General features: G+C 41.3%; 1 protein-coding gene across 6 annotated transcripts in view; it reads left to right on the top strand.

The window, feature by feature from the left end:
• Positions 1–25,181, top strand: part of ate1 (arginyltransferase 1) — a 52,258-nt gene that overhangs the window by 6,173 nt on the left and 20,904 nt on the right. For 3 of the 6 annotated variants that reach the window (XM_080288077.1, XM_026190964.2, XM_026190965.2), the window contains exons 6-11: positions 4,193–4,407; positions 7,154–7,282; positions 8,448–8,576; positions 14,777–14,809; positions 20,065–20,246; positions 23,698–23,797. In XM_080288077.1, the coding sequence (XP_080144203.1) occupies positions 4,193–4,407; positions 7,154–7,282; positions 8,448–8,576; positions 14,777–14,809; positions 20,065–20,246; positions 23,698–23,797 (788 nt within the window). The remainder of the gene's footprint in view (positions 1–4,192; positions 4,408–7,153; positions 7,283–8,447; positions 8,577–14,776; positions 14,810–20,064; positions 20,247–23,697; positions 23,798–25,181) is intronic. The other 3 variants (XM_026190968.2, XM_026190967.2, XM_026190969.2) reach the window with 3 other exon arrangements.

The raw sequence follows: 25,181 nt of genomic DNA, 5'->3' as shown, positions 1-25,181 counted from the left end.
AAAACAATGACATAAATCCTTATATGAACGGCTCAAGCAGCTGTACTATGAAGCCTCAGCAATAAGTAGTGCGGGGTTTTTACCTCTCTTTGCTCTCGGCTTTGTTGTGTGTGCACCTTCTCACACATAAACGGGCTGAAGGTGATATTAATCGAGTTGACGGGGTGTTATTATTTATTACCACCAGTGCAATGAAGCTTCCCAGTAAGTGTGAAACCGAAGCGGATAATTTCACGTTGACCTTATTCTTCGTTTTAATAACCCACTAACTGGAAAGGCCGGTTTCTGGGTTATGTGCTTTCAGTCTTGGAGCTCTTCTCAGAAAGCCGCGTTGTTGTTAGGTTACAAAAATGCGTGAAACATTTTTGTGTCTTCATCTGTACCGAGTGCTCCGAGTCTCCACAGTCTACTCCAGGAAGGACCTAAGAACGGGATTAGATCAGTCTGGGATTCCAAACAGTTTGATTGTCAGTGACCGCTATGGATTGACACTTTGTCAGGGACAAAGAGGGAAGTAATGCTCTTTAACTGAAAATGCTGTCAGCACAGCAGGGGAGAAAAAGCTGTAAGCAAAGCGTTGTTTTTTTTCACTGTAGATGCTGAGCTGTCAACACTGAACTTCAGACACAGAAAGCAGATCCTGCCACCAGAAAACAATGGAAACAGACCTTAAAAATGCACTGATCATACAGAGTATTAATGTAGCATTTATGTGGTGAATTTTTATCCTGGCTTGCTATATAAGTAGTTTCCCTTTAGTGTTTTTGGAATTTCTTTGCAGCAATTAAACTTAATTTGGATGTTTTTTTTTTAAACATTGCAGCTAAGACAATTTGAATACATGATTACTTATTAATTTGTTTAAATGTAGTCAACTACAACTAAGCTAATAATAAGCCACCTGTGTCTAATCGAGGAATCCTTAGCTGTTTGTACTTAATACTTAATGGCTTCTTTGGTTTTCTGCTTAAATTTATGCTGTCTCTACTGTATCCAATGTGGCCTCATGCTGTGCTCTGCACTAACTGAAGTATCAGATCTTGCCAGAAGGTGTCACTGTTCACCTTGTAAACCAGGCTTCACACTGCAGCATGTTGGTGAATGAGGGCACTGTTTGTTCACTGTTTCGTAGGAGTGTGTGTCTGGTTTGGAATTATCTGTCTATGTTCTCCTCCTTATTTTCCAGCACAGGATATCCCCTCAATAATGAATTAATAACACTTATAGGGAAGAGATAATAAACTCCCATTAGACAGAGGAAGTGGCGTTTTTAACAACCTTTAATGTTTCAGGCTTCAGCTGCTTTTTTTCCTTTCCAACTCTGATGAGAACGCCATCCAGCATCATTAATTAAAAGGCAAGAGAGGATGTTGGAGAAATATTATTGTTCAAATTTTTTGTAAATCATGCAATGATTATGAGAAAGGCACTCAAGGGGTGAACCAGTCTGGCTTTTACACAAGATCAACAACTTCGTAATGAAAACGCATAATTTGTTCCCATTTTTTGGTGAATCTATGACAAATGTCAAAGATAATATAGCTTGACAAGAATAAAATAGGATTTTTAGACCAACAAGGTGAGCATTTTACCACATTTACCAAAAACCTGAGAAAACTAGGGGGGGGGAAAGAGAAAGTGGCAGGCCTAAAAAAAAAAAAAAAACTACAGCAGGAGAGCAGTACACACTGAACTTCCTTAAGAAATGGGGGGGGGGGGGAATCCAACAAACACCTGACACAGGACCTGAGAGATGCATTAGGGCCTTCAGTTGTTCACTGCTGTTCACCAAAGCCTTATTAGAAATGGTCTCCGTGGAGGCGGGGGTATTGTGAAGCCATTTTTTAAAGGAAACCTGGAGAAAAGGCTGAGGTATGCCAAATTACTCAAGAATTGGACCGAAAATCGGTGAACAAAAGTCACGTGGAGTGATGAATCCAAATTTGGGATTTTTGGTTCAAATCATCGTCAGTATGTACAGAAGTAGGTCAAGAATGAGATGGAAAAGTGAGTGTCTACAGCTATTTGTGGAGGCTGTGTCATGGTTTGGGGCTATGAACACAGAAAAGTATCACCAGATTTTGATCCAGCGTCTGATTGGAACAGCTTCATTTTCCAGCAGGAAAATGATGTCAAGCACGATACTAATGCTGTAAACACCACTCACTGGAACACTATCAGTCATGGATTGGCCTCCCCGGAGCCCAGATTTCAACATTATTGAAGCCGTGTGCGATCATGTTTTTCACCGTTAGCAGAAAACAGCTGGACCTCTCTTCCCTCTACTTTTATGACTAGTGCACTTTATAACTTTGGGGAGTTTCCAGTTACCAAAAACTTAAGCGGAACCAGTTTTAATTACAGCAGAGAGTTTAAGTTGGTAGTTTCTCAAGGGTTATACATTGCAATAAATGCCACTGCACACGCAGAACAGAGACGACAGTATCCTCCAACCACTGTAAATCAATACTGACTTGTGTGCTGCATGTTTACGTATAGGAAAGCAGTATTTCACATTTCTAGACAGCTTACACTGAGTGTATCTTCTGAAAGCCATATGTGTGCTCGGGGAAGCATGGATAGAGAATGTCATAGATTTTATGAAGCGCTAACTGCTGGAGAAAGTGCATCTGTCTTCCACAGGAACTGGTCTGTCAGACTTTATCTTCACCACAGCTGCATATCCTGTCCTTGGGAGTACCTGTTTTTTTTTTTTTTTTGTGTTTGTGAGGCTAAGAGAGAAAGTGTGTGTCGATGCTGAGAGTGTAATTACTGGGAGAGAGAGGCGCATGGACAGAGTAATCATGGATAAGGGTTGCTGTGTTTGTGGTTGAGTCAGTGTGATGAACTCGGTCCAGGCTGTAGTTCCTGTTGTCTGCGTGACCACTCTTCCTTGACATTGGTTTGTTTATTCTGAAAGAGGTAAACTATGTGACCACGCTATCACAGCCACAACTCTGTTTATACCAGAGGTGATTTCTTGCAAGTGCAAACTTCCTTTCGCACCGCTTTTCATTTCCAATAAAACGCTAATGTGGCAATCTTGAGATTAAATATTACGCTGTTAATTTTCTTAGTCACTACATTTATGTGCTCCTATCGCCCCCGATGACTCGACAACAAATCATTTAGAAGAAGAACACAGTAAGCGATAAATAAAAAAATACAAAAATATTTTTTTTAGTTTTAGTTTATGCACTGCAAATGTCATTTCATGTTTTTAGCATTTTTTTATAGCATAGCTTCAGTTCTGTATTTACTGTTCACAGGGTGCAATCTGCCATATAGACACAGGACCTTGAGACAGCTAAAGCTGAATGCCGTGAGTGATTCTTGGCCAGGATCTGTTTCTCTCTCCTCTGTCAGGATCAGGCATCGGGATCTCTCGCTCACTCTCTCTTCCTTGTGACCTCACCGGAGGGGGAGTTGGTGAATGAGCTGATGGTGGCAGCTGGCAATATGACAAGCAGGAAACGGCTCTCGTTTCCTTATTGCTCCAAACAGGATGTGGGCGTGTAAACTGTTGACATGGGATGCCCGGAGAGCTGAAGGGCTTGGCAAGAGCCCAGGAGGTTGTGGTGGTAGAGGAGGAGATGAAGGAGGAGGAGGGGCAGCAGGATGAGAAGAAGGGACAGGCAGAGATTTAGTAATTTCAGGAACTGTTTCTGTCAGTCTTGCTGATAGAAGGAAAAAAAAATGCGTGTGTTGTTTTCTCTTTGCGATGTACGATGAGCTGGTCCACTCATTTATTTTCCCACACCAGCAGACCTGATTGTTTTTATTATTAGGTTGGTTTTTTTTGTTATCGCCAAAAAAACCCCAACTATGCTTGCTTCAGTGAAAAATCAAAGAGGACTGAGGTAATCACCATCCTTACCTCAGTAGTCTTTACATTAAATCATTGCTTTGGCAGCCATGAAACAATATTCTATGTGCTACTGGAGTCAAAGTGACGGGCAGCTATTGCATATGTTTTTTGAAAGTTACAGCGGCTCAAAGTTAAAGCCTTTGTTACTTTTGGTTTATTCTTACCGAAAAAGCAGTCTGAAGCTGAAAATGATCATTCTCCCCGAGTTCAGTCTTTAAACTGGGTCTTTTACGTCCGTGGCATATTCTCACCATGTCTTTGCATAAAATGAAAGCGATAATGCACATTCAGGAAACCTTTGACATTTCTCCTTCTGTCTTGCAGGGAATGGAGCCGATCCTAGCCGCCCGCCGTGTAGGAAGGCCAAAGAGTTGAGGAAAGAGCGGCGTCTTCAGAAAGAACAAATGAGGCAAAATGGCGACGGCGTTTCCTCCACTGTCTCTCCTACCCAACCCACTCCTAGTCAAAACAACCAATCAAAAACATTGGAAGAATTCATCAGCGAATCATTGCCTGAAAACTCTGCTCATTGCCTTGAGGTGAACAAAAATATTGTGGAGCAAACTTTTGTTCCTCTTTTTTTTTTTCTGTAACTTTAAATAATCATTAACCTATTTTGATGATTCTGTCATTAAGAAATAGTGTTCTTAGTCTAGCTTTCAGGCTTTGTAATGTTTGGACTTAGCTAGCTCGAACATTTGGTCTCACAGAGCTCTTCCCCAGCTCCAGTGACTTCACATGTGTTTATGTGTACGGATAGGATAGCTAGCCAAAGCGGAGTGGAAAAACCACCTCTTCCTACTTCGAATTCAACCAAATGACAGGCACACCACACAAAATGGGTTGCATTACTCTGCTGATGACATTAAAACCACAGCACCCAGCTCAGCCAGTATGAGAAGACATGGAAATGAAATTTTGGCAGGCAGGAGAACAATGTAGAAGAGAGATCCCTGGCTAAGCCTCCATCTGAGGTTGGTAGAGTAACGTCATTCCTGGTCTTGACCAAGATTTAAGCCAGATGCAGTGATGAACCAGGCAGTGTCTGCCTTTTGTCTATGTACCCCGTGAGACTAGAGAGCTCTTTTCAGTTGGCTTCATTTGTTTGCTAGGAATTATAATTGAATTCTCTTTAGAGGCCACGCACACAATGTTATCCGATGCAAATGGAGGTTAATTATATGTTTTACAAGTCATACAATTTGGAGAGGCTTCTACTTGACCCATTTAGCTCTTTATTATAGAACATAGAGCAGGGCTGCAACAGATTTCTGGCTAAGGAACATTTTGAATCATTAGCAGTTTAGCAAATCGTTCTGATGTTGTCAGTTGGACGTGTCTTGTGTTGATCCTTAAGTGTTGTCACACCAGTACCAGATGATTATTGTGTTTACACTAGAGCAATTAAGTGTAGTCAAGCTCAGTTTCTTCATAAACACATCTGTTTAAGATGTCACACTCGAGAATACACTGCAGGATACATAAAAAAAAACCCTGCCGGGTCCATATAAAACGTGGAAATGGAAATTTGGTGATTAAGCATCTTCACTTTGGCTTTGCTATAAGATCACCGTCGCTTTCTGCAAAGCTTCATTGTTTATAATACTCTTTTGCTACGATTGATTCTGTGTCCTTGGACGAGCTCACTACTTTTGCAGATCAGAGAGATGAGTCATAGGGACAGGGAAGACGAGTTTAGATGACCATGCAGTGCAGCCGGGGTTCTGCATGCCGCCACTTGGGGTCAGTGTGACAACATGATACAAATCCCCTCAGGCACCTCTGGAAAGTATGGGACTGCTCTTCCCCTTAAGAGTGCCTGTGTACAGCCTCTGCAGTTTTTTCATATTTCCATAGATGTTCTTTTATCCCATTACTTAATATGCAGTGGTTTGGCAGTCAGTTTTCTCGTCTGTCCTTTTACTTATAACAGTGCAAAGAAAGGTCTTGAGGGTTCATGACAAAATATCATTAAGATACAACACTTTTCTTTAATAAATTTTAATTAGCTAAACAAAGTGCAGTTGTGTTGTTTGGCTTTATTTGAACATTCTTAAGCAATTTAAGTTGGTTTTGAATTTCAAGTCTGTTTTGAGAACTGGAAATTTCATTTCCATGCTGTCTGCTAGTGGTGCGAGTTTCCCCCAATTTTTATTTTTTTTTGAACTTATCAAAAATATATATCTCCAGATTAAGAACAATATTAAGACGAGCAAACTTGAGACGTTCAGCATCTCTGTTTGACTAAAGGATGCTGATGCCAAATGTTCATATGAGAGACCTAAGAGTTAAGTTCCAAGCCAAACAAACCCCAAGTTCGATTCATCTGTCGTGTCCTTCCAGGGGATTTATATGGCACAGCCTCTGTGGCCAACAAAAACTTCAAAATGAGGAGACAGTTAATTAAATGGGGCTGGACGATGAGAGAAGGATCCTTTCATTTTTTTAATATTAGCAGCATTGGTCAGTTTTTCTTTCCCCGTCTTTCTATCAAAGACTTTTCCTGATCTTCTCTGTTGAAGTTTGAGCTTATCATATATGCCTTGTTGGATTCACTGCTGCATAAGTACACATGTGATGGATGCATCATAATTTTTCTATGCACCTGTAATTATTGTATGTAAAAATTAACCTATTATAACTTATTAGGCCACTTAGGTTGCCTAATTGTGTTCTTATACTAGGTTACCTGAACTTGGACTGTGGTTTTAATGTTTGTCATGCTTTTGATGACATGGCAGAGCTGAAGAAATGCTCCGCCATTTATCCCCATTTATCCCAAAAAGCACATTAGCAAATATGTTAATGATTATATTTAGAGCAACTTGTTTGTAATATTCTTGTGTCACAAGAAAGACGGACATAACACACCCACTTTCATGAAGCCACATCTTACACAAACATCTATTAAAAACGAAAGATATTTGTGTGTGTGATTAGATTAGCTAGATTATATTTTATAAAATGAGATTTTTCTCCAAAGTATTCACTACAACTTGAGCTTAAGGTCTCGTACAGCTGTCGTAGGTGAAAAGAAGCCTTTGATTAAAATGAAATGATATCTTAGGAATTGTAAGTGCTGTGATTTATTTGCAAAAGATGGTTTTAAGAGGGTGTGCTTATGTCAGTCTTTCTTCCCTTTTGTGGTCTTTTTTTGTTTTGTTAGTTAAATTTTTAGTTTAGTTTTTTTTTTCTTAATTGGGCATTTTCAATAACCACTTACACTTTTCTCATTGCTTCTTACATTTTATTGTTAACTCTTGTTTGCCCATATTCTTTTTGAAGGTGAGGCTAGTGCGCTCCAATCCCCCTAGCCCGCAGTTCAAAGCTTCTTTCGACGCCTCCTACCAGGTGTACAAACTCTACCAGATGGGCATTCACAAGGACCCTCCTGACAAACCCACCGAGAGCCAGGTCAGAGGGTGGGAGGCATAGGTCAACCTTTTCTAGGGGTACCCAGGGAGGGAGGGAGAGGGTCGACAAATGTGGGGACCTAGAAAGGAAATAAAAGGCTTTGATGTATTCCATTTTTGTACTTATTCATACAGGAATATCATTCAATTCAATCATTTAAGCATCATTGCATTTGTATAACTGGGTTCGGTCGCTGCGAAGTTTTAAAATTAGACTTGAATGGATAAATAATTTGTGTTGGAACTTTGAAACAAGAATTAAGTTAAATAGTCTTAAGCATCTGCTTGAATGAGGGGGAAAGTGAATTAACATGCTAGTATTAAAGAGAGGGTATGTGTATAAATGCGAAAGTCAAAGGGAGAGGAAATGGAGGGGAAAATGTTTCCATACGCCAGGGTTGAGAGCGGTGTTTCTCCAGGTGTCTGACTTGGCCCTTGGTCGGCCAGCCGGGTCGTTAGTGTTGAGCTGTTTTTAGTTTGGGGGTTGAGGTAGTTTGTCAGCTGACCCCTCCCGACCTTCACACATTTGCCCTGTCTGTGTCTACTGTCACCCTGCCCTCACGATAGTTTCAGTTTCTGAACCAGAGTATGATTTGAATTTGGAACTGGAGCTCGTAGTGTTTGTGTGGTTTTAATTTTCTTGCGTGCACTCAGTTCAACCTTGTTTACCTTTTTGAGGAGAGTCTGCGGTGTTGGACAAGAATCTGTACGCGTCCCGCTTAGATGATCCACTCAGACAGGCTTCTGCTGCTCTGGACCTCGCACGCACTGATGCTGGGTTCAGTCTGATATTACCAGTCCTCTTCAGCCAATCTGTGGTAATAGCTGGGCGGTGCACTAGCCTCATCCTCAGGTTTCTCATTACGTTATTGCTGTGAAAATACACCATCAGTCTCCTAGATGCAGAATGTTTGCTTGCGCTGATATTTGGATATTTGTGTGCCCGGCAATCTGATTTGAATAAACCAGTAACCAAGTACTGTGTTACCAGCTTTTCTCAAGGGCTAGGAGACTGATGCCAACGCTATGATATAACGCACTGTTGATTCCAGCACTGTTCACGTCCTCCGCCCTCCCTTTTCTAGCTGCTCACTGTCCTCGTATGCATTGTTTATCGTTGTAAAACCTCCCTTCACCTCCCCTCCCCCAACACCCTGTGCTTGAAGGTGAGGCTAGTGCCAGTGAACTTTGAGGACCCTCAATTCATGGCGTCGTATCAGCAGTCGTCAGCGCTGTACGCCCAATACCAGATGGCCATTCATGGTGATGACCCCAGCGAATGTAGTGAGAGTGAGGTACGGCATGATTATTATTCCACACCTGGTTGGGAGCTGCTGCACACGCTCGTTCAACGTTCTTGCTGCTTTTTGACTTTTTTTTTTTTTCCTCTTTCTTTTACATACAATACAGTACAATTTTATTTATATAACACTTTAAAACCAGGGGTTGTTAGATAAAACGGGCACTTTGAAAATACTGTCTTACAATTAGTAGTAGTAGTAACAGCAATATTCATTTGACTGGACCTTGTAAAAACATAAAAAAATTTGTCTGTGTTATAATTCTTAAATTTATATATTATAAAATTACTGTGAAATATATAGAAGGGCATGAAAAGAGTTTTTCCCTAGGTTTTTTTTGCAGTGAATGAGTAGGAATCATTGTGAATATAAAACCTGACCTAAGCAGTGATAATAATTAATGAAACGCATTAAATTATATGTATACACACCAGGTTTCTCCACGTTCTATATCAATAAACGAAGAAAAAATAAAGTCTAGTCAGGATGCAGAAACTGCTGGACAACCTGAGAGAGCCTTTTGTCCCTCTGGGCTGGAAAAACAGCCTCCTCCTCCTCCCCCTCCTGCCAGCAGGCCACAGTAAATTACTGAATTCTCCAACTTGTAAAAGTAAGGTAATTAATAAATAATAAAAGCTGTCAGATTTGGCAGACTGTGGCAGATTCTTTCCTAGTGCCATAACCTTAGCTCTATCAATAGAGCGCATGTGTTTGTGCACAGTCTTAGCTCAGGGTAATAACTGTAGTGTAGTTTTAAGAATTAGACTAATAATATCTTCAAAATATAAAATGAAAATGTTGTGCTAAAAACGCTGATGTCTGTTGAGTTTCCAGAAATAAAGTTTTTTATTTTATTGGTTTTCCATGTTGGATAACCACATGTGTAGTGTACAAGCCCAGGGTCGCATAAGATTAGGTAATTACTTTCAAATGCAGCCTCATTAATTGTAATTTACCTTCACATCTGTAGTTTAGAGTGGTAGAGAGAGCCTACGCTTTAGATTGTAACAACACAGTTATTATATGGGCTGTAATTAGTATGAGAGTATGTGTGGAATACACTGCTTTCTGTGCTTCATGGCAAGTCTGTATGGTGGACAAGTCTTGTTCACACCACAAGATGTATGAAATGTGGCTGTGGCACTGGGACCAGAAACATGTTTGTACAAGAGGTTGGAGGGCGGGGGGGGGGACTTCTTGGATGGGCTGTACCTCACAGCACGCCATATTATAGGTGAGATAATTTCAATAAAAATGCTCCAAAATGCAACAGCATCACAAACATGTTCAAGGGATCTGGCTCAGTGAATCAAATTAGCTACAGTAACACCTAGTCAGCACCCAGCTGTCACTCAAATGCACCACACTCCTAATTATAAGCATGTTATAAAAAAATGCATCTAATAAAGAGAGGGGATTAGATACAGGGTCTAAAACATTAAACAAGTTAATTCCTTCTGGGAGAATGTTTGGGATTGACCAACTGACATGGCTTGAAAAATGATCCCTGTATGGAAGTGGTGTTTCGTCCATTTACTCCAGTGTTCAAGAATTGATAGCGTGACATAAATAGCTCTTTTACCCCTTTCTGAAAACTTGGGACTGAACTTAACTCATCTGATAAAAGTTTATAAAGTCTTAAAGCCAGGGGTGTCGCTGCTTTACCTGGCAATCATTTGGTCATAATGTAACCTGCAGCTGCCAGCTAGTCAACCACTTTTGGTGAGTGAAATGATCCTACTTTTTACTTGGGTAGCAGCTATCCTTGTCTGTGTGATACGTACAGTCTTTGGATCTTGCTAACCAAGCTTCCTAGTTTTTTTTCTTCATGCACCAAAAAGACATGACAATAAAAATAAACACAACATGGCAGCTGCCATTTTACAGTGAGACAAAAGAATACGTGATACTACAGACTTTATCAATTTCTTATAAACAGTCTAGTGCAGTGGTTCTCAAAGTGTGTGGAGCGCCCCACTGGTGGGACGCAAATTGCAGCTAGGCTTTTCTGCCATTATTTTGTTTAAATGGGGCGTGAAAATATTTCTTCCTGCCATGTAGGGAATGATGTAAAAAGTTTGAGAACCACTGGTCTAGAGGATTGACTCAGATTTAGAGCCTGTGTCAAGTGGTCACCGGAGGAACTGCAGTTTTTGTAAAATCCACTTAGGACACGTTTTTATCTTCGGCTGAAGTAAAGCTAGTCCAGGGCATGTTTGATTGAACCTGAGCGACTGTGGTTTGACGACTTTTCTTTTCTCTAGTCGCGCTACAGTAATTTTATGTACAGAGCCAGGCCTTAATTGTTCCCACTCAAACAAATTTGCCTTCATTTTCCCCCTAGTTGGAATACTGTGACACCCACTCCCGAGCCCATAACACTACTGATTTTATTGTCTTGCCCGTCAAGCTCCTGGTAAACTCCTCTTATTCCCAGAATCTTAGACCACCCCCCATCTCCCTCCACCTATTGTCCTGAATAAGGGAAATTCGTTGTTGATGGCACATTTTGGTGAAATGCCATTTGCCTGCTGCTGCTGCTACTTAGGAAGTTGATCCATTTAGCATTTGTTTAGGTATTTATTAATCCATTAAAGTATTCCCTCGGGATAGGATCTAGATTGTTGTCAGCCTATGTTTGAACAAAGTGATGGGAGACCTTCTGTGTGCGTGCAAGCTGAACTACCTTGCCAAGATTGTTCAATCATTAGACAGTAAGATGTCCTAGAGGGTAATTGCTTTGTTTATTTTAGGATGTATGCATTTCCTGTCATGCCACAAGTGAAAGGCAGCCAGACGTTTTTCTTTCCACGTCCAGTCATTGTTTCCTGACAGAGTTGAAGCCCGCACTGGCAATTATTTAGATGCATGCACATACAAACACTCTCGCTGGCACTTATTGGTCTTAACTGTTGTGCTGAGCCATGACTCTCAGTTCCTGCACATGTGGCTTTCATTTTCAAGAAAACAAACCCTGTTAAATCTGTATTTACTCTGCTTGATGGCCAGTACTTTTACCAAGACACTTGGAGAAAAATATACGGAAAAAGTTGAGACATGGCAGTAACAGTCATCCGTAAAATGGAAGAAATGATTGAAATTTTGGCACAGACTATGTCAAAGCTATTTGCAACATGGTTATGCATAGCAGCGATATTCAATAACACCATCTAAACCACATTGCCGTTGTCCACCCAGTTCCTCGTATTATCTGGAACTGCTTTGAACGCCTTTGAAATGAACAGGGACACATGTTTGTGAAGGAAAAAAAGAGTGTTAGACATTTAAAGGGTGAAACCTTGTTGCTCAAATAAGTACAGTACAATTTTAGAGAGTACAGAGCACAATGACGAGAGGTCTAAGTAGCAATTAGGCTTAAGCAGATGCGTGTGTTTATATGCAGTGTGTGTGTGTGTGTGTGTGTTTGAGACGGCTTCTTGCACTCCTAATCGTACACAGATGAGTGTTTGCTGTAAGAAAGGGAGAGTTTGAGAGGAAGTGATGAACTCCATGTGTTCAGTCATTGCTCTGAATAGAGCGTAGTTGATGTGCTGTTGTATTAAGAGATGGAAGCACAGGAGTAGCTGTAGCTGTTTTCATATATATTCATGCCTCAAGTGAGTGCACTCCCACTCGAGTTTGTGTACTTGTGTCAGCCTCACAGAGCTGTTGTTTGTCAAAGAACAAACAGGGGGTCAACCCTGCTGTGCTCCAGGAGAGTGATTTCAGGCAAACACAGCTACACTGCACTGTTGGTTAAAAGAAGAATTAGAAAGAGGGACAGGAGGTATTCAGAAAACACACATATGCAAATTTGCATACATGAGTAAAAGCTCACACGTATATTTTCTATATTTTCCTAATCAAATCAGAATTTCACCACAAGGTCAGTGTGAGATTCTCTCTCACACACACTCAGCTGCACACGTTGTAGCTTGGCCTCTACAGATGATGTCATCTAATAACTGCAGCTGTTGTTCACTTGCTAAACCGTTTAGTTGAGTTTTTTTTGGTGAGTTTTTAACAAAAGTTTCATTTGTGCCCTTCAGCAGTACTGCACAGTGGGAGTCTTTGCTGTTGGTAATTTGTCGACTGGCAGAGCAGTAGTCACCGCAGAGGTAGGAGTGGAAAATTAGATTCTACTGGCATGGCTACACAGGCGAGGGGATTTGACAGGCGGGTTTTTTGCATGGGCGAAGATCATTGTCGACTCAACAGATCTTGTCATTGCACTTCTGTTGGAACATGTTTAAAAGAAACTGTGCAACATACTTTTCTGTTTAGTAGAAGAATTGGGGGAAAATGTGTAGAAATGCATAGTGTTGTCCAAAGATCAACCTAAGCTTATGGGGTTGTGTAGTGGCTTTGAAGAGGAGACTGTAAAGTTCCACTAATATTTGGGAAGTTGCAGGGTGAGAATCATCAGTCCATAGATTTCTGTTCATCCCCACTTCATCTTGGTGTGAGGTTGGGTCCAGGGGAAAGGCATCTTGTTGTAGTATTCAGCACCGCAGGGGACAAGGTTTGTGAGAATTTTATAGCCCACATCAACACCCCTCTGCAAGAGCTGTGTGCACCGTTGCAATGCATGAATAGTTTTGTTGTTTTGAGTGCTTTATGCTTAAGTCTTTTCTTTTGTTGCAATCCTTCATTTTAAAGTTTTTGCTTATTTTTACAACTTAAATTTCTTATGGATGTCGTCATTTTTCTGATGAGAGTCCAGTTTAAGTGATGGAGTTTAAAAGATGGTAAATATGGTTGTTGGTGTCAGTCAAAGGTATGGTGGAAATGACGGATGACAGTTCATCATCCTTTCGCTGCGCTCTGCCAAAAACATCTCCCATGCTGGTGACACTGCATTAGTGTCACCAGCACTGTGGCAGATGCAGGAGGAAACGCACACTCTGTTGGATGAGCTCAGGCTGCTGGCTCGGTTTGCGAGGTGCACTAAAGCCAGCACTGCCCCACCTAGTGAACCATGCCTTGAGCAGTCATTACGATTACTAGCTTTACTGCTGTGCACATACTCAGTCACTTACTCACAAGCAGAGCATGTTGGTGCGCTTCTGGGAAATTCTGGCAACTCCTAGAGAACCTACGTGTTAATAATAAGCAAAGACAGATAATCTGTCTCTAAATGTCCAACACAGCCTTCAGTCAGTCTAGATGCTATAAAAACAAAATAAGTAGTCTCATTTCATTGTCAGCAACTTTGATGGAAATAAAATTGCAAGTGCTAATTTTTATTGGCTTTTGTTTACACTGTTATTCTTCAGGACATAATATAAAGAATTAGATTACTTTGATATATGAGTTAATCATAATGACAAAATACAATATTTTCAGCACAAATCAGATGGACTGAAAATTAGTATCACCGTTTAACAAGCGTTCAAGCCCTAGCTGGTTGGATAGAATCAGAAGCAACACAAAATAATTATGAATGGAAATGCATTTGCTGGCGGATAAGGGTCATCGTGCAATACAGTGTGTATCGTTGTTTATGGAATCACATCTGGACCCTCACTGTCAGTGTTTACAATACTTTGGTGCTGATATAGATCTATGTTCTGCTCCTCAAACAGTGGACCCCAAGGTAAACATATCTGCAAACGAATGACACAGCTGGATTGTAGCATGTCTTTGTAAAATATGAGCAAGGGTCTGTGTTATGTGCTCATTGAGTAAACTTAAATCTGTCAGTCACCACTTTGGCGTTCTGGTTGTCATTACAAAACGGTTTTGGACCTAAACATGGACACCGCTCTCAACCCCACTGCTAAAAATGAACTCCAGGAAACGGTAGAGAGAATGGAAGAAAAATGACATATTTTCCGCCCCCACCCCAGTAATCAATATCTGGTGTGGTGTTTTAAATGAGAGAGAAACTATTTTGACATTGGGAGCACTGCTTATTTTTGCTGTCACGGTGTCCTCCCTGTAGTGCGAGCTGCAGTTGATAGGGTAAATGTTTTCATTTGTATAAATACAGTTTTCCTTTTAATTCCCCGTAGTGAATGGAGGGCTTCATTTGAAATGTGACACCTGAGTAGAAAGAAAACAGGGAGGGATAAGTTATATAGAACAGCAAAGGAGACGTGTATGGTTTTCATTTATGCCTTTTTCAAAAGAGCTGCTGACCCAGAGAGCTAACTGTTTTTCTCTCTGTCCCCCCCCTCTGCTTTCCTCCACAGTTCAAGAGATTTCTCTGTGATTCACCGTTAGAGGTATGTATTTCCTTTGGCCTGTTGACAGTTTAATAACCCCCTGCTTTTAAATGTCTCTGTTCATCCAAATGTGTTACCTGGAATGATTTGCCCCAACCAGTAGAGGGTCTTCCTGAAATTACTGTCATGGAGATTATGATAATGACTTGAAAAACGCCTGGGGTTTCGGTTTTTAGTTCCTCATCACATTCACTCAAAAGAAAGAAAATCTAAACTAGTTGCCCTTTTTCAGCACATACCAACCCTCTACCTTTGGTCTGCCTCTTAGAGAGCCCTCCAGCTGGATTGAGTGGAGCTGAGGGATTTGGAAAGGGGGTTTTGTTTCATATCGGAGGGGTTTTAATTTAGCCCTGTGTTAGTGAAAAGGGGTGCCGAAGGAGGAAAATGGTAAATGTGGTGTCCAGATTGCAACTGTGTTGAACATAAGGTCTTCAGAGCAGTCCTTCCCTCTGGCTTTGACGGGATAGAACATACCACATTTATACCACTGCCCATTACTTTGCGTGGCGTGGTACAAATTACAGGTTGATGAGGAGATTGTGTGGGCCCACTTAACAAGAAGCAATTATTCAGGCACCATTAGAAATTTAATGGCAGCTTCTGGTGCATTAATTAGTGAAATCTTGCTCGTAATCTGTTTACTGTGTAAATTTTTAGATGCTTTAATCTGTATACAGAAGGATCTGGAAGAGCATTGGTGGTTAATCTGGTGGTGTTTGCTGTGAGGTGCAAGTTTGCAGTAAGGCATCACTGAGCACTTGTCAGGCCTGTTGAGCTGCAGGCTTCAGAAATACCACTGGACCTCTTGGGTCAGGACAATTACACCAACAATTAGACCCAGGATGGGTACTTATAACAGCCACTTTAATGGGATTGAGGTCCAGAGCACACGCAGACTGACTGACACAAACGCAGTCACTCTCTTTTGCCCCGTGGGCCCCCTCAGGTCTCCGCTAATGAACATCATTAGTGTTTATAGGAAACAAGCTTTTATCACCTCGTCAAGGCTGGAGGCCAGGCAGCTGAATTACACAGTTCTGCACACATGTGCACACCAAAACTGTGCCACACTACCTCGCATATTTTCCTGCCTTCAGTGTCCCCTCCTCTATGCCAGTTGAGGAGGCCATCTCTTTTCATTCGGCGTCCTCTCGTGCAACTTGTTTTTCTTTCCTTCTTTCATCCTCTCATCTCAGTCTCCCCTGTCTCTCTCCAAACGCTCTCCATTTCAGAATTATTATACATGGATTTCTGCTGTTGCTCTGCGTGTTGGCCTCCATCTGTGTCCAATCAGTGCTATTAAAATACACAGACACTCACCACATGGACCAGCAAACTCTGTGGTTCATCAGCTCACATATAAGCCTGCATTTTTAAAAATGTATGAGAAATGCATACTTCCAAATTGTAATTGGGACACAGGTAGTCTAATTGTTTGATTTCACCAAAACTGCAGAGGATTCATGCCGAAACTAAGTGGCAGTTAACAGAATATGCCATAGAGTTTTTCAGATGCTTTTACATACAAATGCAGAAATGTAAACACACTGGTTCTGCCTGTCTCCAAACATGATGAGCACTTCAGTGCAGGAGAAACACAGGGTGTTATGGGTTTTGTGGGATTTGTCTCCTCATTCAGTTTTCCTTTTATGAATAAACAACCTACACAGTAACAGGGGTGCAGGACTGTGGCTTTCAGTCTTTTCTTCTGTAGTTTGGTCATCTCTGTCTTTCCCTTCTTAGCATTTTGTCAGAGAATTATTTTACTATGTAAAGAAATGCAGACTTTTCCAAAAGACTTTGATCACTATGTGGAATATACCAAAAGAAGGATGTGGAAAAATAATTTTAACCTTATTCTTTTTGGTCGTAAATTTTTACAAAGAGGCATTGTCAAATGTTGGAACACAGAAATTGATTGAATTATGAAAAAAAAAAACATGTGATCATAGTGAGTTTTGATGCCAGGAACTCATTTCCAGAAAGGTGGGACTGCTGTGTAATGGTCAAACCAAATCAAAAACAGACAAAAAAAATATGTAAACAAAAGCACAGAGTTTAACTTAACATGACTCAGTAAAAACAGGTTCCAGAGAACTGCTTTAAAATAAGTAAGGTCTTTCTTGAAAAAGATGGCTGGATTGCAGCATCCACTGTATGGACAAAAGTACTGGACCACCTTCACCTAACACCTACAGGAGCTGCTTGGCCTTGGAAAACCACACCATGAAGCTCCCGACAGTTTTTGCGTTGATGTTGCTGTCAGAAGAGGTTTGGAACTCAAGACTTGACTTTTGTGCACTGTTCATCTCAGCACTCGGTGACCCCCACTCTGTAACTTTACATGGTCTGACTCTTGAGTTGCTTCCCAAATGCTTCCACTTACAGTTGATTACAGTTCATTGTGAAATATCTAGAAAGGGAGAGATTTCACAAACAGACCCGTTGGAACAGCGGCCTCCTACTGCAGCACCCTGCTCGAATTTAGCGAACTCTTTGAAACTACAAAGGCAGACTGCCGGACTGAGAAATGCAACAAAAACATCTGAACTGAAAGACTAAGAGGTTCCCTTTTAGAGTGTATTGCCCCATAATCATTACATTATCACTTAGCATTAATGGTGCTTTCACAGGTGTGCAAGTTACCTGTGCTTTGTGCGCCATCACGGATGCTGTCGTATATGTTGCTTTCAAGTGAGGTGGTCCCTAACTGCATGCAGCATCCATGAATTTAGTTCAGTGGGGGTCGTATTTCTGGATCTCGTTGATGTGTTTTGTTTTTTTTTTCTTTGCAAAAATAGAATATTGTGCATTTAGCAACAAACTGTTTCAGTTGTCATTGGAAGTGCTGCTGAGCCAGTGTTGGGATTTCCTCTGCAGTATTGTCTGTTTTTTAATGCACTTTTATCGGTGGATCTTTTCTCTGACCAATTTCTTGGTCGCATCTCAGAATAGTCTGCAAAACGTCTCATTGTAGGTGGTGTTATCATCCAAATTTCTGGAATTATGCATTGTAAAACACTATTTTTAAATTCCTGAGCTACTTGCCCACGCAGCCTTTTACAGAGTGGTGAAACTCTCCACATCTATACTTCTGAGTGCCTCAGCCTCTCTAGGATACTTTTTTTTGAACACCAAATTTACTTATTAAACTTTTTAGTTGTGATATGTCCCTGTTCTACCACTTGGTTTTACAGTCATAAAACTTTTTCTCTATTTCTTTTAACCTGAACTAACCTTTTAAACGTGTTGCTTATGCTAAATTAAAACATTGCATATATTTATGTTTATCTTTGCACAATTTACAGTGAAATATAAGACAATCATTGTCATATTCATTTCTGTTCACATCATCCGTCTTTATTTTAGGCTTCTTCCTTAAAGCTAACTTAACCATTCAAGTCTGAGATAAAGTGTCTATAAAGGGAATATAAGCTCATTTTTGTCCTTGAAGGGTTCACAAAATCCAATTATTCTAATTCAGCAGAAGTTTAACTAAATGTCTCCCTGAGCAGGTTGAAATAAACACACGGTATACCACCTCATGGCTTTATCAAGCGTGCTACACACATAGCCCTGTATTTAGGCCATATGTGAGTGATTTGGGGCTGCTGGGAAGCTCTGGGGTGGTTAGAAGTGTTCCAGGGAATGTTTAGATTGTTGTCACAGTTGCAAGGACACAACCATTAAGCTGTCGTTTGAGGTGATGCACAGGTCAGTCTGACAAGATCAGGCTTGAGCGCGGTACAAGCTTATAAACAAACACACTCTCATACACACACTCAGGCAGCCATTGCAACTCTTGCATGAGCACTCACATTCATAATAACGCTCAAGTGTGTATGCTGAACTTGCGTTACGAAAAATCATCTTGTGCTCTTTCCTTTTGACAAAGCCTCTGGTGTTTTAGTGATAAATGGCGCTAAAACATCAGACCAACAGTTTCCCCCAGCTATGGATACACACACACTTTTAAATCCGCATCAGGCAGTGCTTTATCGAGTTGTGGTCATTGTTGTCCTCCACCATCGCCAGCTGACCGTTTGCCAAAAATGTTCATTTTTATTCTTAAATCATCTGTCGGTCGCAGCTAAATCTCAATAAAACCTCATAATCTACATCTAACGTCATGTGGCCTCTTTTATGGAGCTGTTAGGAAAGGATAATTAAATTACCTATCCACACACACACACACACACACACACACACACACACACACACAAAAATGGCCTCTGGTATTGATTGTGTCAGGCAGTTAATTACACCTGGGTACCCAAAGGCCTGACCTAAAGGGATATAACTTTTATTACCAGTTCTTCTTAAGAAAACTGTCAGTCTGCTGGGGTCACAGAGCTGCAGGGAGGTGTGGGAGTGGGTGAGAGATTCTATTTGGTCAGGTTTAACTTGGTCAGAGCGCAGGCCCAGTGGCGCACTGGATTAGTGATCTAGCTCTCTCAGTGTTGTGATAACTAGCAGCGTCTGTGCTTCTTAACTGCGTCCAGATGAAGGCTGGAGAAGGAGACGGATCCTGTTACTAGTACGCTGAAGAAAGACACATACACAAACATAAACCAATACCCTTGCTTAATATGACTTTTAACCCCAAACCCCAAGCCTCTAGATTTAAGCCTCTGGGATAAAAGAAGTCAGCTGACTTGATTGAAAAACCCAGCATGCAGTAACCCTGTGAGAAACGCAACGTGTTACAAAAACTTAACAGTTTCATTAATGGAGGGAGGCCCGGGCGCATGGGTGCTCACTTACACCCGCATTCTTTCGTGCCGCAGGGGGAGTGCAGACGCAGACATGTATAGGAGGAAAGCTTGGCAACACTCCACTACCGCCTGGTGAAATGGATTTTGCTCGTGCAGGGTCTTTTTATTAAAATCCTCTCCTGGAGTGTTTCTGTGGCCAGTGCCCCCCCCCCAACAGCCCAACTCTGCTCCTGCTTTCACTCCACATTTGGGAGCCATTAGCAGGCCGAACGTGAGGCTACTGTACACCCCCACACATAATGCGTGAGGCCTGGCAGGGAGAAGCACGGTCTGTAATACAACATCATACAGGTGTGAGTGTGCAGAAAAGAAAGTGGATCAGTGCAAGAAAGTAAACGAGCGCTATTAAATACCACATTCTCGTTCCTCTGTGATTTATATATTTTTACATGCAAACTATACTGTGCACTAGAGTACTGCTATTGTTCTGACCAGTGACTATTTTCTCTTAAACTTTTCACTCTGTTTGCTTTCCCCCAGGCAGAATATGCTCCAGATGGGCCTGAGGTGGGCTACGGCTCCTTCCACCAGCAGTACTGGCTGGATGGACGTATTGTGGCAGTGGGGGTGATTGATATCCTGCCTACCTGTGTGTCCTCCGTCTACTTGTACTACCATCCCGACTTTAACTCGCTGTCTCTGGGCTCCTACTCTGCTCTCAGGTTTGTTGTCAGCACTCAAACACAATGTGCTTGCTGTTTACGTGAAAAACTGCTGTGAAGACAGAAGTAAGCCACTGGGACATGATGCCAGTGGTGTTTTTAAAGGGCTTGGCGTAATAAAACCTCACCGGTGCGCACATTACTCACGGCAGCACCATAGAGTGCGTTACAGTTGGTCTTAAACGACCACAGCAATGATTACGAAATGCAACATGCAGCTCCTTTTAAGAAAGAAGTTGCTTTGTCTCTTATTCCTTTCATTCTTTCTTCCCTAATGTCTTTGTTCTGTCTTTGATGCTTTCTCACTTTCCTGCCTCTCATGTTTGCCCTCCTCTTAACCTCTCTCTCTCTCCCCCTGACTCTTGGTCTATTTGGTTCCTCCCACATTTTATCTTTAGAACTGTATACTATAAGTGCCACAGTACTCTAGGTCAGGGAAAAATACCTCTTTCTTCACACTTGATTGGTTGAGGCAGTGCTCTGTTTTGCGGTTCAGCTGATGACAGTTCTCTCTCTCCCAGGTTGAAATAAGAGAACTCACGCATACTCTATAGGTGCACATATCTGGCGTTTCCTGTTAAAATGTAACCCAGTAATGCGAGAAAGGCTTTTAAAAATTTCTCTGCACATATGCGAGGGACCGGGTGATCTTCGCTTTAAAGTTGGTGTGCACAGGTGTTAAAATGGGAGTTGTGAGCGTTTATGTGCAGTCGCGCACAGGATCTTTTCTCATATAGAGGGAACACCTCGGTCATCCTAAGCACACAGCCCACCCCTCCATCACTTATTATTGTAAGAGTCTGACTCAAAGAGTAACACAGAGTGCTCGACGTGTGGAGGAGGCCTTGGAGAAGGAAGCCAGCGGGACTGAAATCCTCCCACGTGTTTACAGACACCAGAGAACGGTCTTTGATCAGGTCTTGGACACTCCCTAGTCTGCTTGGACTGGCTGACTCTGTTCAAAACTTGCTGTACAGAATGCATGTGGCCCTCTCACCCCCTCTCTGGTATATGCATATATTCATTACATTAGATGGCGTTCCTACAGCAGGCCCAGTTGGATTGGAAACTTAACTTTTCAGCCGCAATCAAGTTCATTCTAGTGTTTAAAAAAAAAAAAAAATGTTGGTAATTTTCCTTTCTTTTTCTATTTTTTTAAGTAACAAGAGTTCATGGAAAGTTCTGGAATTTTACACCAATACCTCTTTGGGAGTCCTGATTTGTGTATTTACTCGCTTATCATTTTACAAATCACGTGTAGCGTTTAGATAATGTCAGAGCTGAAATAATATACGCCTGGATGTCAGGCAATACAACAATACTAAAACAAGTAAAGCACTGTGCGCGCTATTTAGCTGTGTCAGTATGCTTGTATGTGCGATTCAGCAGGAGAAACAGGAGAGGGAGATGTTGAGAAATTTCTCATAAGAGTGCTGCTCCTTCTTCCACAGGCCCCCGAGGACAGAAGGAAGAGGGGAAGAGGCGCATAATGAGGTGCCTGAAGCACTGTGTACAGGGAACACAGCTGGTGTTAAACCTGGATCTCTCTTACGAAGATGTCCTGATTATGTTGTCGTCAATGATCTCAAACCAAAATATACTGTATTTCTTAATCAGGCTTAATCTGATTGAGTGTTTATATTTTTCTGTAAACAGTCTTGTAGTTGAATGCGCACATAGCCTATGAAAAGTAAAAATAAAAAAAAAATAATTCTAGATAACAAAAATATCCACTTTTAAAATACTTAAACATATGTTTGCAGTATTTTGCAACAAAATTGCAAAAATTGCCATTTGAGTCCAATCAACATGGACTCGAATGGCAAAAATTCCTGCAGTGGCCCCAGTTTTAACCACATATATATTATATAGATTACTCATAAATGCTGACACAATAAAATAAGTATCTGTGTGTTTCCCATCACTAGAAGCTCAACACAGTTCTTGTAAGATTAGGTAACAAAATGTTTCCACGTGCATGCAAAGCTGCAAAAAGCATCTCATAGCATGCATTATTATGAACCGTGTGCTTGCGTATGCACATCAGTATGAGGGAAGCTGTGCAGGAGCAGAGGGCTTGATAATTGGCTTGTGCTGGAGTGTCAGATGGCTGAAGAGGGGATAATGGCGGACTCAAGCTGCTGCCATGGGGGTGGAGGTGGGGGGTGTGAAGGCCTCAAGTGAAGGGGGCCTATGGCTTTTTGTGAATGGGCCCCTCGCCTCTCTTGACCCCCCCTTCTTCCCTGATTCAGGCCTGCCGGGCCCTTTTGTGGTGAGGGGATGGGAACCCAGGAACCTGGCAGCAAGCGGGTGACCTTCTAGCACCTCTCTCTTGCTGCCTCTCTTCTCCGTCCCTTTCTCTTTCTTGACCCTCCTCTTTTATATTCTCCTCCTGTTCCCTCTCTCTCCCCCCACCTCCCTTGCTTGGCTTGCTTTGTCCCATGTCTTATTTTTCAGTGCATCTATTTTATTTTAAGGCCTCTTTCTCTGTCTGTTAAGTCTTGTAAGAATGGGAATTCTCCCACTTCATTTAAGCGGGTGAAACACAGAAGTGGAAGGAAGAGTGAAACAAAAAGGATAGGGGGGGGGGGGAAAGAGGAGCTGGAATTTAGTTATGGAATAGCGAAGGAAACGGCCGAGAGAAAGGAGAAAATAGGCTTTCAGTAAAAGGATGCAATTAAGGAAGAAGCTATTGGGGAAAAATAAAGCAGGCGAGACATTTACTGTATTTGGAGAAGGTGTATAAATCCTCCACGTTCTAAATCTTTATTTTACACACTCTCTTCCTCCTTTTTCAGCACCGTCTTCTCTGCTTCAGGGCTCAGGGCTGATAGAGAGAAGGCAATTGTTTTTGTGTAATGACATGAAACCAAAAAGAAGGTGAAAAAAAAAAAAACCTGCCTTTTTGAGTGTGGGTGTTTACTTCCTCAGCTTAGGCACTGCTCTAGACATAGCAGCAAGTGCCATTTATATGCTGCTGATGGACTAACTTGTAAGTGAAAACACATTTTAAGTTAGTTGGTGTATTTTTTGATGTATCAATTTGAATGTTTTATTAATTCCTTTGTTGCTTTGTTATTAAAAATTGATACTTTTCTGATGCAGCATCCCTGCATATGCAGTTAAAACTGTGCGAAACTCCGAATCAGCTCATCATCAGGGTTCATATTTTTCAGAAGAGTAAACACTGCAGTAAATAATCTAATTAACCTGACAATAAAATAACTGTGTAAATCGCAACCATGATTTTTCTACATGGGAAATTGAAATTGGTGCCCTGTGGTGCACAAACTCCAGCTATGAGGAAAGTGATGTCGGATCGAGGCATCCTTTTAAGACGCAGTGACACTGTATGCTGCTTGAATACAGTATGTGATGTTTCAAAAAGCATGAAGCCTTTTCCTTACACTTAGCTCTCTGACAAGGTGCATTTGTGTGTTTCCTGCCACAGGGAGATCGCTTTTACCAAGCAGCTGCAGAAACAGTCTCCCAAGCTGTCCTACTACTACCTGGGCTTTTACATTCACTCCTGCCCCAAGATGCGGTATAAGGTACGCATTATCTCACACGTACAGCACATTTATCATGGTTATCACACTTTATATTGACAATATATTTGAATTTCAGCACTGGGGTCCTACGTTGTTGAGGTTTTGTAAACTGGAATTCACATATCAATGACTTTAAGTGTTTTAAACTCTGATATAAATGCTTTTATATTTTAACATTTTGGTACAACAGTAAGAGGCCTGTTACGACACTGATATGCTGGAGATTTGCCATCTTGTAATTCAAATGTACCTCTTTGCTCTCCTTTCTTGGGCCTTTTAGATCTCAGATCAGATCTCTGTTCTATACTCTTTCAGTTTTGTCTCTCTTGCCCATCATGTCTCAGGCCAGTGACCAACATGCTGTAATGTCTTTTGTTTGTAAAATACCAATATTAAGTACTAATATAGTTTTTCTTTTGCTGCATAATATTTATAGCTTTATAATATAATCACAAAGGGCCCTGTAGATCTCTTTTATATAAAATCCCAGCACCTGCCTTAATTAACATTACAGTCTAAATTACAATTTGGAATTCATTCACCATAAGTTTATCTGGATTAGCAACATTTATCAGTGATGGTTTGAGTATAACACAAGCATGAGTATATACTCAAATGCTCCTGTTAAAATTTATTCATACACAGTCAGTATATTTGATGGAGTGAATAGAGCATGTGAGGGAAACAAAGTGATGGTGAGGACATCCAGGGAAGTAAGAGAGGATGAGGCTGCTGAAGACATTAAAGGTTTAGCGAGAGGTTACACTGGTGACAGCAGCCATAACTCAGCAGTGAGAAGAGTTCAGGATGCTTCCACAGAAATCTGCATATACACTGCAGTTTACCTGCTGTAGAAACTGACACAAATAATAAATGTGGATACACAGAGGAGCCAGGACTCACAAACATAACCTCGGTTCACACCAGAAACCACTGAAATATCTATAGCTTAGGAGGATGATGAAAGAAAGGAGTCTTTCCAAGTGCTTTAGTTTAGCTAAGTTTTTCCCATTCTTTCTCTCTTTTTCTCATTCATCTGCTAATTCCTCTATTTCACTGTCATTTCATTCAGATGTTCCCAGAGCTTGTTCTTGCCCATGGGAGACTGATGTCTTGTTGGGGATTATGGCAACGTGCCACATCTTTTTATCCATTTACATCTTGCTTTGGATAGTGCTTTGTCCAAATTCTCAGTTTGGGACTCTGTATATGGAACACATATGCTGTGTGTGTGTGTGTGTGTGTGTGTGTGTGTGTGTGTGTGTGTGTGTGTGTCTGTGTGTTGAATCTTGATCACAGTGTTTGTCTGTGAACTCTGTTACCACAGCACCTAACTCCTCCTGGCTCTGGTATTTACTACCCCCAGCCCCCCATATCTGCTCTT

Source organism: Astatotilapia calliptera, chromosome 13 (assembly GCF_964374335.1).
Source record: "Astatotilapia calliptera chromosome 13, fAstCal68.1, whole genome shotgun sequence".
Classification (NCBI taxonomy): Eukaryota; Metazoa; Chordata; class Actinopteri; order Cichliformes; family Cichlidae; genus Astatotilapia; species Astatotilapia calliptera.
The sequence above is the reverse complement of the archived record's forward strand: the minus strand, read 5'-3'. Positions and strand labels throughout refer to the sequence as shown.